Source organism: Schistocerca piceifrons, chromosome 7 (assembly GCF_021461385.2).
Source record: "Schistocerca piceifrons isolate TAMUIC-IGC-003096 chromosome 7, iqSchPice1.1, whole genome shotgun sequence".
In the NCBI taxonomy this organism is placed as follows: domain Eukaryota; kingdom Metazoa; phylum Arthropoda; class Insecta; order Orthoptera; family Acrididae; genus Schistocerca; species Schistocerca piceifrons.
The window spans coordinates 412,828,779-412,843,385 of record NC_060144.1 but is presented as its reverse complement, the minus strand read 5'-3'; the positions used below and the strand labels follow the sequence as shown (position 1 = coordinate 412,843,385).

General features: G+C 37.5%; 1 protein-coding gene across 3 annotated transcripts in view; it reads right to left on the bottom strand.

Moving 5' to 3' along the window:
- LOC124709135 (DENN domain-containing protein Crag) overlaps positions 1-14,607 on the bottom strand; it is a 333,511-nt gene that overhangs the window by 129,852 nt on the left and 189,052 nt on the right. For 2 of the 3 annotated variants that reach the window (XM_047240798.1, XM_047240801.1), the window contains one exon: positions 1,751-1,837. The exons of the other annotated variant lie outside the window; for it this stretch is intronic. In XM_047240798.1, the coding sequence (XP_047096754.1) occupies positions 1,751-1,837 (87 nt within the window). The remainder of the gene's footprint in view (positions 1-1,750; positions 1,838-14,607) is intronic. 3 annotated transcript variants of the gene reach the window in all.

Genomic DNA, 14,607 nt, shown 5'->3' with positions numbered 1-14,607 from the left:
AGGTTATGCTTGACAACCAGCATAGTTAATAATTGGTTCCTTTTACTGATCTCCTGATTCAGATGATGCAGTTGCTGAAACTTGAGTATCATCTCAAATACATACCCTACTCACACAAGTTGTAGTTGATGATGACTTCCATCTTGTCATGATATATAGGCATGAATACATGTTGAAAGCCATTGGTAGGTATAAAACATTTTCCAAAACTGTAATAAATGCTTTCTCTGAAAGTTATTTTAAGTAATTATTTTAGGGGCCAGCTCAAATTTTAATGGTTGTGAAAACATACTTGGGTCTCTTAGAAACAAATAATCCCAAGCAAACAGGGAGCATCATGGCAGATGATACAGGGCTTAGTGACCACAATATTGTTGTAGCAAGACTGAACCCCACATAACATTCTAACCCACCAAAAATAAATGCAGAATATATCTATTTAAAAATGCACATAAAAATTCACTTGATGCCTTCCCTTAAAAAACCCATCCCCATTCCTTCCAAATTAACTTGATAATCACAGACCAAATGTGGCTTAAATTCAAAGAAATAGTATCAACAGCAGTTGAGAGATTTATATTGAATAAACTCATAAGAGATGGAACTGATTTCCCATGGCACACAAAACAGGTCAGAACACTATTGCAAAAGCAATGAAAAATGCGTGCTAAATTTAAAAGAATGCAAAATCCCCAAGACTGGTGAAGTTTCACAGAGGTCAGAAATTTAGTGCAGATTTCAATGTCAAATTTTTTAATAGTCTCCACGAAGAAACTCTGTCTCTATCTCAGAAAAGCCAAAGAGATTTTGGTTGTATGTACATTACGCCAGCAGCAAGACACAATCAATACCCCCACTGCGCAATACCAATGGTAATGTTACCAATGACAGTGCTACTAAAGTTGAGTTATTAAATACAGTTTTCCAAAATTCCATCGCCGAAGATGACAAAATAAATATACCAGAATTCAAATCAAGAACTGCTGTCAACATGAAATGTTAGAAGTACATATTCTTGGTGTACCGAAGCAGCTCATATTTCTTAATAAAGGCAAGTCTTCCAGTCCATCTTGTATATCAGTTGAATCCTTTTAAGATTATGCTGATATAAAAACTCCATAAAGTGCTGGTTGAGAATGGAGCACTAGAGAAAGTGTGTGAAAGTTGTTCAATAAACTCTCTGTCAGGTACTTGAGTGCAAATTGCAAAGAAGTTATGTAGATATAGCAAGTTTTCAAACTATGTAGCAGATCAAAATCCAAAAAATGAGATGCCTCATAATCAAACTGAAAGCTTCAATCTGCAATCAATGTTCTCCTGATTTCTCAGTGCCTCCAAAGATTCACCTGAATATTTTATATTGGATACTGCTCATAGGACAAATGTCTCAGCTGCAGCCCAAGTACTGGATTCACAAGAACTATATGCAAAAATTATTATTTCTTTGAGTATACGGGAATGATATTCCGAGCTTAGAGATTAGGACCCCATTTTTAATCCTGATGGTTTTAATCCTGGTAGTTGGTTTGTTGGCTCCCAGTGGCAATTTACCTTTATTGATATAGTAACTTAACTCATGATTTAAGATGTATAGTAACACAACATTATTTTATCAGAAGTATTATAACATAATACAAAGAGTTAACACATTGAAGTTTCACAAACAATTATATGCAAATACCTCTACAATTCTAATATACATGCTCACCATGCAGACTACCTCTAAAGCCGTGCGTAATGAATATCTGACCTGAAGTTAGTGAGAGCATTCTCAATGATCTGAGTGCCGATGCGAAGGTCTGCTTTACGCAGACTGAGTCGAGCAGGAGAATAACGGCTGCAAAGAAGCGAGATATGGGTGTTGTTAGCACACAAACTACACAAAGGGTGAGCAACTGGCATGCTGAATGATTGATAGGAAAAGGATACTACATATAAGCTACAACTAAGGTGACAAAAACACTGCTTCAACACTTATTCTTGAAAAAAGCTTACATCAGAGAATTGCTTATACAGAAGTGAGGAAGCACTGAATAAGTACAAACTTACAAAAACCACATTACACTTTTTCGACAAAAATAAAAATATATCTAGAAACAACAATTACAGTAAAACTAGGCTCCTTAACTTGTAAATGTGAACAAAAAGAAACTGCAAGAAGAAGCAAAAAAATTATGTGAAAGAAATAAAAAACATACAGTAACACTTTAGGATCTTTGCCTACTACAGTTATTAGTTTAACGTTTGGGAAGGGATTATGTGCTTCGTAGATCCACTGGTCATTCAAATAATATGCCCTTAGTTTTATAAATGGTTCACAAGTTATCAACCAAAATACTGGCTAAAATGTTTGATTTTAAACTTTGACCACAATTTTGGTTGGAAATAAATGCTGCTTATACACACTCTTTGCGTGAATGACAAGTGAGATGAGTATCTGAATCTTATTCAGTTTTATAGTGTGTCAGAAAAGATTATATGAAAGATAACCTCAGTCACTCAAGGACAATAAAATGAAATAAGAACAAAGGGAGATAATTAACTGGACTTCCACAAATGAATACTTCAGTTTGACTGTATCAAATGAGCAGTACAACAGAAGATACAGAAGACCCAGTTTACTGATTGTAAACCTCTTTATTTGGTTCCCACCTAAGCAACACAGGTATCTTATTGTCATGTATTTCTATGTGGTCAGCAGCTCTATATCACATACAGTTTGGCTGCTACTACTTTTTGAGACAAAGTCAAATGCACCATTAATTTATAAGAATGAAAGTCACATCCAATGAGGGATAAAATTGTATAACGAAAAAGTAGAAAGATTTCTAGTTTCCTTCAGCACAATAAACAGAAAGAGACATTTAAAGAAAATGTAATGAGAGATAAAAGAAATCAACAGTAGCCTTCAACACAGAGAGTGAATTTTTATAGTAAACAAAGGAGTGGTACCTCGAAAGTCTGTGATGTTAATTGCTTCTGTGCATCAGTCGGCTTCCCCCAAGTGCACATAAAATTACAGCTAAATTTTTTAAAATAATAATAAGAAGGAAAATGAGTCTATCTATTGATGCTGGACATTATATGAAACACTATAAAACTCAACAGAACAATCCACAGATGTGTTAACAGCTGTTGCTGAACACTGTCTTGATACAAGACATGGCATGAACTATGGAGAGACTAATATCCTCTCATCTGCCTACACATATTAAGGCTCTGTCAGTAAACAAGCAGTTGAAATACATATAGCTAACATATTAATAAACAGAGTCTCAGGATTTCAGCTCAGCAAATCATGGGAATCAGTGTTGGTTGCGTATAGGCATCTTCGGCCACCCAAATGAATTCAACAAGATAACGATGTGGAATCCAGCCAGGACAGCTAAGCCAGGCTTCTTGTGCCATGCGTGCAGAATTCACAGCTTGTTTCTCCTGCAGAGGGCTCTGTATCGTCCCCCGCCTTGACATTATAGTCCTGCCTCTTAACACCTGCTTTATTATGGTGAACCAGTGTTTAAATTGGTGAGCTGCAACAGCCGGCCGCAACTGGACTTGAAGATAACAGGCAGTTGCCTTGTGTAAAAATTGTGCAGTTTAGACAATGAAGCTTCACAGCAGAGCCTTTAAATCTTCTTATAAATAGATATAACATGGTCTTACAGAGTTCAGAAAGCAGAGAAGATACTTATGTTGATCTTTGGGAGCTCTACTGTTAGATGGGTAATGGAGTCATTAAGGGACGTTAACTGGCAGGTTGGGAAGGAATGCTAGTGTGCACTTAGTATGTTTGCCAAAAAGTCTCATATGAGGTGTGGAGGCAGCTCTACCTTTGAGTACAATGAGTACAACTGGCAGTAAGTAGTCAGTCATGGTTCATGTATGCACAAATAGTGGCTGCGGTCTGGATTCAGGGGTCAATTTCAGCTCCTTTATATGTCTGTCTGAAATGGTGATGACAGTTAGCCTCACATGCAGGGCTCATATCCAGTAGTATTCTGACTTATTATTAGTAATAATATCCACATAGTACTATGAACAAAAAGCTGGATGAAAGGAGAAGTGAATGACATTCAAACTAAATGTATTGCAATGATGGGCTAGATACCAATGGCGGCAATATATTTACTATCATAAAGAACTTGAGAATTTACAGATTTCAAATTCTACATGATCTGCACAAAGGTAAGTTTCAAAGGTAGGTCTACAATAAAAACTGGATGATTTTATAGCCTGCAGACCTCAAGAGTGGTGATGGAAAGAAGCTTCAGGGGGAAAAAAACACTTCGAGAATATCACTGGTAGCTTTCCTTATCATGTTGTGACAGCAAAGGGAGATTTTAAATTACCAGCTACAAATGTGAGAGTTGTGCAACTTAAACAGGTACCACAGATAGGGATTGTTAGAAACTGTATTGAATGTCTTACCCGAAAATTAGCTTGAGCAGCTAATTAGAGAACTAACATGACAGGCAATATTTCCTACTAATGAGTAAACCCAAACTTTCAGTCCAATTGCTGTAAAGAAAGGAATTTGTGACTAAATTATGAAAAGGGTAGATTGTTACTCACCTTTTAGTGGAGATGTTGAGCCGCAAATGCAGCTCACATACACATGATCACTGTCTCTGGTCTGGCCATGGCATGGTTGTATGTTGTCTATTTCAGAAGAAGACATTTTGGCTGAAAGCTTACGTGTTTTGTAGTCTTTTTATTGTGCCTATCCATGACTCAACGTCTCCTTTATATGGTGAGTAACAATCTATCCTTTTCATAACTCAAGTTAAGAAATGTGAAAATATATTTTTACTTAGAAAATGTGACCTTGAAACAAATCACTGATTCTCTAAGCAGTGGGCATCGAATATTATCTCTCTGGGGCTGAAGTTCTGGAGAATCAATGGATAAAATTCAAAAGTATTGTACAATAAGCTTTAGACATGTACGTGGTATGTGTAATGAGGAAAATGGTGAGGGATATGAATGACCTGCCATAGATCAAGAGCAGTATTGCAAAATTATTATGAAAGTCAAGAGATTTAAACGGAATTAATCAAATTCAAAGCCTTAGTGAAAAAAACAGCTGAATGACGTTAAATGTGTGTAAGGAGCGAACAGTGTGAAAGCATTCAATGAATTCAAAAGTAAAATTTCACCATTCAATCTCATCTTAATCCATTAAGTACCAGTGTCCTATTTTGAGGTCAGAGCTCATATTTATTTATAAATACGCGATAAATTATTAATTTGTAACTATTACTGTTCTACATCATTTGTTGATGCTTTTTATAACAAATGCATGCTTACAGGAAATTAAAAGCAATAAATCCTACCATAAATTGATTATTGAATACTAAGGCACACTTTTCGTTATTACAGATATTTATTTTATCTACAATTTAGTAATATTTGAAATATGTGGCAAAGATATTTTTGTGATTATTTATAGTCAACAATGTGTCTTTTAAACTACTTGCATTGTTAGCTCAATTGGAGTTATATTCATTGTTTTCCATTGTTATAAAATTTGGTGTACTCGAAATAGGACACTGGGACTTGGTGTTATCATTTCACTTATTTGTATTGCTGCACGTTGGAATATGAAACTCTGCTACTGCTGATGTATTTTCTTTTTTGAACATGGTAATTTTACCAGATTTTGTTGCTGAGGTAAGTAACGACCCCTCTTTTTTTTTATTTATATGTATTACAGGATATGAAGTTACTTTGAAATTTACAGCATTTTATGTAAGCATATTTATTAATATGTTACCCATTAGTAAATAATACAGTTCCATATGGACACAGGTATTTACACATTCCCTTTTCTGTAGTTTGTGCTAATGTATTAGTCTTTCATTTCACTTTATTTTATTACATTTTATTTCATTTCATTTTATATAGATTATAATGGCCCTCAGACGAGATAGATACCTCACTAATGAAGAAATAGAAGAAATAATAAACAGTGACGCATTCTATAATGTGGTGTCAGATGATCAGTACCATATTGATATCACTGTATGTCCTCCTGAAGTAGACTGTATGACCGACAAAGAAGAAGGTCCAGACGATGTTACTGAAACCGTGGAAGTCTCAGATGTGCCAGTTTATACATAGCTGTCACAAACTTGTGAGCATGACATCACCACAAAGAGAGAGGAATTGAAGGAACAACTTTCTTCCTTGACTCCGAAGGAGATGCTTGAAGAACTGATGAACAAAAACATATACGAGTTCATTGTGAAAGAAACTGTGAGATATGCAGTAAATATGAAGAATATGCAGGATTTTATCCTCACAGCTGAAGAAGTGAAGGTCATTGTCGATTTCTTCTTTTTGCTGGCTACCGTAAGCTCCGTGCTGAGAAGCTATACTGGTCTGAAGATGAAGATGTGGGCATACCAATTATAAAGACAGCTATGGCAAGGAATAAATATCAGAAATTGAAAACATTGCTTCATTTTCAAGACAATGACTTAGCCAATGAAAACAAACATGATCGTAGATTCAAAATTAGACCTCTCTTGAAAATGATAAATGAATCTTTTCAAAAATTTGGAATATTTGAGAAAAATTTGTCAATTGACGAAATGATAGTCAAATACTATGGATAAAGTGGGTTGAAACAGTTTATCCGAGGCTAGCCTATTAGATTTGGCTGTAAGTTGTGGTCTCTTTGTGTAGCAAGTGGCTACTGTTTCAAATTTGATTTATACTGTGGAAAGGCTCCAGAAGATACTGCAAGGGATGACCTACCATTGGGATCAAGAGTAGTCCTAAAAATGCTGGACTGCATTGAAAAACACCGGAATCATTGTGTGTGCTTTGACTATTTCTTCACTAGTAGAGATCTTCTGATTCATTTGGGAAATTTGGGTTTTCAAGCAACTGGGACTGTCAGAGAGAATCGAATTGGTGACTGTCGACTACTGAGCAGCAACGAACTGAAAAAGACAGTTTGAGGAAACTATGACTACCAGTTCGACAGGAATGGTGAAGTCTTATTTGTTCGATGGCACGACAACAAATGCGTTACAATTGATACAAATTTTGACAAAGTTGAACCTTTGGGAGCAGCTACGCGGTACAATAGACAAGCAAGTAAGAAGACACAAGTGCAACAACCTGCCGTTTTGAAGTCGTATAACGCATACATGGGAGGTGTTGACCACCATGACTGGTTAGTTGGAAAATATGCGACGGTAATTAGAGAGAAAAAATGGTACTGGGTCATATTTATACGTACGCTGGAAATGGCCCTCGTAAATGCCTGGCTCTTTTACACACTAGTACATGGGAAAAATGCACTGGATTTACTGGATTTCAGACGTGCTGTTACAGTTACATACCTGAAATTGGACACTGGAAGACTGAATATTGGATGTCCAATGGAATACCCATCAAGGCAGTTGAGAGTGATACCAGACGTAAGGTTGGTTAGAATTGGTCATATGATTGACAAAAGAAGCACGTAAAGAAGATGTGTAAGAGCTAAATGCAATGGGAAACCAAAAACATATTGTGTTAAATGCCGTGTAACACTGTGTGTGAAGTGTTTTGTACCATTTCACAAGAAATAAATAATTAAGACTTGAATATAGTTTTGTATACTATATGATACTGTTAGATCCCAGCGTCTTATTTTGAGGACGGCCATTATATCAGCATGTATAAATATTCTTTGGCTATTTTTGTACTTATTGTGGTTCATACACTACGTACATTATAATTAAGGAATAAAAAATTCAATTAAAAAAAAACTAATTTGGGACTTAATGGGTTAAGTAAAGTCACTAAACAGACAAAAATCATCAATACAAGTGCTCATTGGTTATCAAATTAAGGACAGAGACAATCCCAAAAAATTGAATTCAGTCTTCTGATATTGGTTCACTGTCAAAGATCATACACTTGTTGTTCCATTCAATCATCATACGAACAATGAAAGGGCTGCAATGACAGGTATTGAAATAAGTAATCACAGACCTGAAAATCAACCACAATCACTCAACATAGGAATGGAAATTTGACCAAATAAGATTCCTTTATGATTCTATATCTACTAGGCAGATGTACTCATACCCCTTATAGCAGCAATTTACCACAGATCACTGAAGAACAAAGTGATTGGGAAAAATCAAAGTCATAATTATTTTCAATAAGGGGACATAGCCATGATGTCCAAATCAGAAAAGTTATGGTTCAAACAGAGCCTAACCAACAGTCGTCCTTCCCGCACACCTTTTCGGAATGGGACAGGAAAGGAAGCAAATGATACTGGTATCGAAAGTACAATCTAGTACACATTATAAGGAAGCATGATGAATGTAAAACCAGATGTCATTGTAGTTCCTCAGAAAATCACAAAAGGGAAATAGTTTCTACAATGTATCCTTAGTTTTCACGACCTATTTTATTTCAATTCCAACCAAGTTTTACTGTCTTTTCCCTCTTTTTTATGGTTTCTTTTTCTTATATGTAAAACATTTTCGGTTTTCTTGTGCGCCAATTCGAGATAAAATCTCAAGTTTTTGACTATTACCTCCATTGTCATCGTCAGGAGCAACTGAAAAAAAAAAAAGAGAGAGAGAGGAAACCTGAAAATGCTGCACACTCACATGATGAAACACCGATTGCAGTTCTTTCTTTTTGTGGTGCTATTGCCAGCAAAATAGGAAGAGTCCTGCATAGACGGGGTATAAGACCGATTTTTTGTCTTCCTAAGAAACTTAAGGAGATGATGCGCCCTGTTAAGGACAATCTCGGCTTCAGGGTCCCTGGAGTATATAATATCCCCTGTGAGTGTGGAAGCAATTATATAGGTCACACCATTCATTCATACTGTTTCCGACTACTGCGCAGAACAGCGCCATATTAAAAATAGAGAACTGGAGAAATCGGCAACTGCAGAGCACAGCCTCACAAACAAACATAAAATATTGTTTGATGAAACAAAAATTCTGTCCCATGCCTCCACGTACTGGGATTCTGTTATTAAGAAGGCTGTTGAAATAAGAATGAGCCAGAATAACTTTAACTGCGATAGCGGATACCATTTGAGCTGTGCATGGAAACGAGCGCTTGATGCAGAGAAGCAACAGAGACGTTCCTTCCAAGGTTTACGCTCCAACGGCAGCGGTGGCGCCACTGGCGCACACATTGCCACCGTCTGCAACAGCAGTACGTAATCACTGACCAATCACAAACCGACCAATCAGAAGCCATCCACAAGCTATAAAAAAGGCTACCACAGCAGCAGTGAAGACAGTAAGTTGCTCCTGATGATGACAATGGAGGTAATCGTCGAAAGATTGAGATTTTATCCTGAATTGACGTGGCAAGAAAACTGAGAATGTTTTACACATAAATGCCATCACGAAAGACTTCGTTCCCATTTCTTTTTCTTGTATTACCTGTTCATTTGTTTTTTTCTCTGGGTCTACAATTTTTTCTTCAACCACCCTCCAATCCCATTCCTATCTAATCAGGTTTATGATGCAATTCCACTCACCTTGGTCTTATCTACTAACATCCTGCCACTTATAAGTTATTAAAATTACAAATTTTCTCAAATAGCAACAACACACTTTCCCTTAACATCCCATGCAGACAGTCTTCCCTTACAGGATATTGTGGACGGCTTTTCCTGCATGGTCAAGTCTTGTCAGTCTCTTCTTCAAATCTTTCCTCTCTACTGAAGACCTCTGCTCCCCAAAGCTATATATTTCATGTCTTTCTATATGCTTCCATCTGCTGCCACCATGTGTATTTCTATGCATTCAAATAAAAAATTTCCAGTTTACTGATCACTTTTCTTAATATCTAAATCTTAATTTCAGTATTAAACTTTTATGCCCATGGCTCAGTGGTTTGCACAGTTTAGTGACTAGCATTCACCACAGATAATAATGACTGATTACAGCTACAACTGAAGAGTGCAAAAGAGAGATTATTTAAGATGTTTTATACTTTGCACCTAAACTGTGTGAACAGTACTCAGCACCAAAGACAACCAACTTGTCATACAATATAGGTTTGCAACTGGTGTTTACTTACTTCAAGCTGTTGAGTTTGTGTGCCCACTGGCAAGCAAATGGACAAGCACAGGCATGTATGGGCAAACAACTAATATGTGGGCAGTCTAGTAGCTGCCCCATAACATAGGTGATCGTACTCCATTGCCTGCGTGCTTCAGGCACGGGTGGCCAAGCAACTCGTGCCTGTTGTCTGTTGTGTTGCCTACACTACTTGAATCTTCTCAGAGGTATGATTAGGGGCAGACAAGGAGCCCATGCTGCAGTGTTGGAACAACATAATTTACTTAGCTATATCTGGAAGGATGGATTGTATTGCCACATGCTCTGGTGCCATCAGCATTGTGTACGCTTAGCATCACTGCTTGGCATGCTGCTGGTCGTTGCTTCACACATTATTTGTTATTTATTATTTATCATTTCTGGAAGGTTCTTGAAATATATTACATTTGAAATGTTTGCATGTATGCAATATTCAATGGTTGTAGGAATATTAGCTCATTGGAACATTTGATGTTTGAATATATAACTGCACTCACTGTCCAGAGATCAGTATTGTATTGACAGTACATCAGTGTCAGGAATAAACTTACTTTCATTTCTAACTGTTGTGCTTCGCTGACGAACCTGCCTTTGGATTTGGATGCTAATGAACCTGCCTTTGGATTTGGACTTGATTGTGATTTTGACATGACATTGTTTGGTGGAATGGGTATCCTCAAGGCATCTTCATCACCATTGCTTCAATTAGGCAATGTAAAATCCTCAACTGCACAGACAGGAACCAAATGCAAGCAATACATCAGTCACACAGTCTGTATATTCAGGAGACCGCTGCACATCAGACACCTACCCGTGATTTCTGGAGATACTGGTCACAACCTTACAAAAGAGCTGAAAGGATTTGACTGAGTTGCCAGATACAACAGGTTGTATGACATGCTGTGTTTGGAAAATGTGTACTTTTACTTGGATGGTACAGCACAGCAACGGTTCGTAAACAACAAATAGAAGCTCAATAGCTCGGAAAAAATTCCCTGCTGAACTGAAGAAAATATTTAGTGACAGTTGATAGCAAGTCCTTTTAACAGAAGAACAATATCAAAGAATAGGGTTCAGTGTCATGGTGCAATGACAGTCATTGATAAAGAAAGTTTTGACAATTTACAGCACTGTAAATCCCAATATGACAGGCACCCGCAAAATCTCACAGTTGATGACAGAAGTTGCAGAGGACATGTACCAAACTCTTCTGGTAAAGAATGCCACAACAACAGAACAGTCATCAAGTGACACCAGTGTATCTAGGAAATCCACAGAAAAGAGGAGTTTGGGAGAACCACCATGACCTTGCTCCTCTCATATGCCAGAGAGTAAGAGAAAAGATACAGTAGAGTAAGGCAGCCAGAAATGTTGAACTGAGTTCACAAAGTAACCATAAACATCAGGAGGTAACAGAGAATGTTGAAGAAGAGTTGTATCAATCTTTCACACCAAACTCCACCAGTCAAATGTGCGATGGAGAATCGACTCGGCCAACTTGGTCTTATGCCACCACCATCAAATGACAACCCAGCATCTAATCAAAGTGGGTATGACCAATTCCACCACCAAGTAAAATGTCCCATGGGAGGACAGACATCTGAAGGATGGAAGACAACACACTGCTCTGTTTTCACTGTGGAAACCCTGGACATGTCGTACGCCACTGCAGAGGTGGAAGACAACACGCTCTAGCCATTCCCTGTCGCTCTACAGATGTACCAGCCACTTACCTATCTGCTGAATTCAGGAAATCTAAGTGAGGTGGCCATTTATGGAAGTGAGGTAAAGGTAAAAATCCTTCATGGATGACAGTTACAGAGGTGACAGGATATCCTGACAGCCAACCAGTTTGGGCAATAATCAACTTGGGATTCTTTCTCTGTGATTTGAATGCTTATCATCGTCAGCTAAAGAAAATTGTGTTCTGTCATACAAACGTGATTGTATATAAGGTTGCATATGGGGAATATATCCAGCCGACAGGAGCATGTATTGTAAGAATAACTATCACTGACAGACCAGAGACATTCAAATCTGTCATTTAAACGGAATGTAGTGATGACATTACTCTCAAAGGGGCTTATTTAGGCATCACAAACAATTATAGGTTGTGGAAGACAATACCTCCAGACCAGCGAACCTGTACCAAACAGCACATATAACAGCAGCCACAACTCATCCCTAAAAGTCTGTGTGCAGGGACAACCAAACCAGTCCAGGGAGGGTAGCTTAGTGTCACTGATGAAGAATCATGCTCCGCTACCACTACAGACAATGCAGGGGTGGAAGCTACTATTAAGCTGCCAGCTGACAGAGGAACAACACTGATGATCACACTCCTTGCTTGATGCAGCACTGTTTGGTGTCAATGCCCCCACATGCTACAGACAGCATGGCACAGCTACTGCATCACACACAGTGCTTCCTGCACAACTCACAACTGCTTTGACTGTGTCCTGCTTGCCCAATGTCCCACCTGTGCAGGAATCAATGCCGCTGCCTTCGCTTTCTCAGATTCTGACAATGCTTCCTCACCTCTAGCCCAAAAACTGCCAGTCCACACGGCCCTTCCTTCCTGCCTGTTGCCGGCAATCCAGGCCCTACTTTCTTCCTCAGATATTTTCTTTTTTCTTTTTCAATAGGCGCCTTCACAGCATGCCATTTGCTTCATCTCCACCCCATTCTGTGTCATCTGCCCTGGATGCAGGTGCTGGTCATCTCTGATTGTGGTCATGTCCTGAGGCCCCCCTCCCAGGAGTCTTTCTCTCTTTGCAGAGAGTCAGACTCTTTTCAGCTTCTGACTGAATTTCAAAACACCTGCTACTTTTTTCAATAGATTTCTTTTTATAAAATGAGGACACCTTTCCTAATGCAGTAACCCAAACATTGATCATTATTTATTATGTATTCAATCAGTTTACTACTTGCCATTATTACTCACTTTTTGTCAGAAGGAATTTAGTAAATGAGGTCTGTTCTTCTTTTATGACACACTAAAATTAAGGGGAGTTTATGCACACTAAAGTAACTGAACTCCTTTACCTAAGATGCTGTCACCTCAGTGACAGTGGAAACTGCAACTGCTAGTAGGTGATTTAATGGGCATCACCCACATGTTAGTAATATTCACTCTATCCTATTTTCGGGATGATAGTCTGTAAATCAAAAACAGCTAAAAATCACAGGTCCATATGGAGTGTGACTTTCAAACAATTACTCACTGTATGCAATAGTAGAGAAAAGAAAATTCTTTTACTCAGCACTTCGCAATGATCTAATGTTATGGTCAAATATAACATATTCTGCATTATCTTCCATGCATTCTGCCAAGCATACATTAAACTGCAACATCTGTTATTCCTTATTTGTAAAATTGGTGTCTTCTTATGGTACAAGGATGTTAGACAGAATAATTCATTAAAAAAAACATTGTTGATATATGAGGAATCTGGACTGTTAATGAACATACAAAAATAATCATAACCAATCTCTTTAGTTGGTATTTCCATTACTGACTAAACAAAGATTATATGTTGTCTCTGTATGCATATTTTGTTTAATTCAGGTTATATACAGTGTTTCTAATCCCAATACTTTTCTGTGACCACTACCAGAAAGTGGATCAGACTGCTCAACAATTTTTTACAAATTTGGTGTCTTGTTAATTTATGCAAATATACTTGATGAGAGGTGTATAATTTGCCAAAATGTGTAATGGAACAATCAATATAATTGACTGGTTAAAGTGATTTGTGTTATTGAATTCAGGCCAGTTTAAGGCAAGGATAAGTGAGTAACAGTAAGTTTCCATCTACAGAAACACAGAAACTCTTAAATTCCTTACCAGCTGCAGCAAGTGTGAATGTGATGGCTAACATGATGCAAAACATTGCCACCAAAAGTATAGTGTGTGTTGCCATAATAGAATATATTTTAACCCTTCAATCTTTAGCGTCACCATGCCTAAACGTAAAGCGGGAAGGAAGTGTTGTGACTATTGTGTGCGATTTATTTCTGGTCTTCTTCTTTTCCAGTGATGAATCTGTAGCCTGTGATTTCATAATGTATTCTTACTGCCCACAAAGCTTACTACCATCATTTACTCCACACAATTTTCTTTCCCTCCTGTCTAATACAGATTTATCTGGGTTACATATGATATATTGTTAACCATTTCTCAGAACTTCAAGTTTGACATTGTACATTTTACAACATTTTTAATAGTTTATAAAAGGATGCATGTATTCTCAATATCTTCTTGCAGTAGAGTCTTCTATATATTTAGTATCCACACTGAAATGTTTGTTTCAGGGGCACAGAGAAGAGGATGTGTATTATCAGAGGGAGCAACTGTTCTCACTTATGTATTCCCCTTTCATCACTCCCCCTTTTTGTCTCTCATTCATATTACACCCTCCAAGTTTTATGACACACACAAACCTTTCAGTACTCCCACACACGCAACTTGCCTTGAGTTCCCTTATTATTTTAATTAAATTCACAGCATTTACAAAATAACGAAATT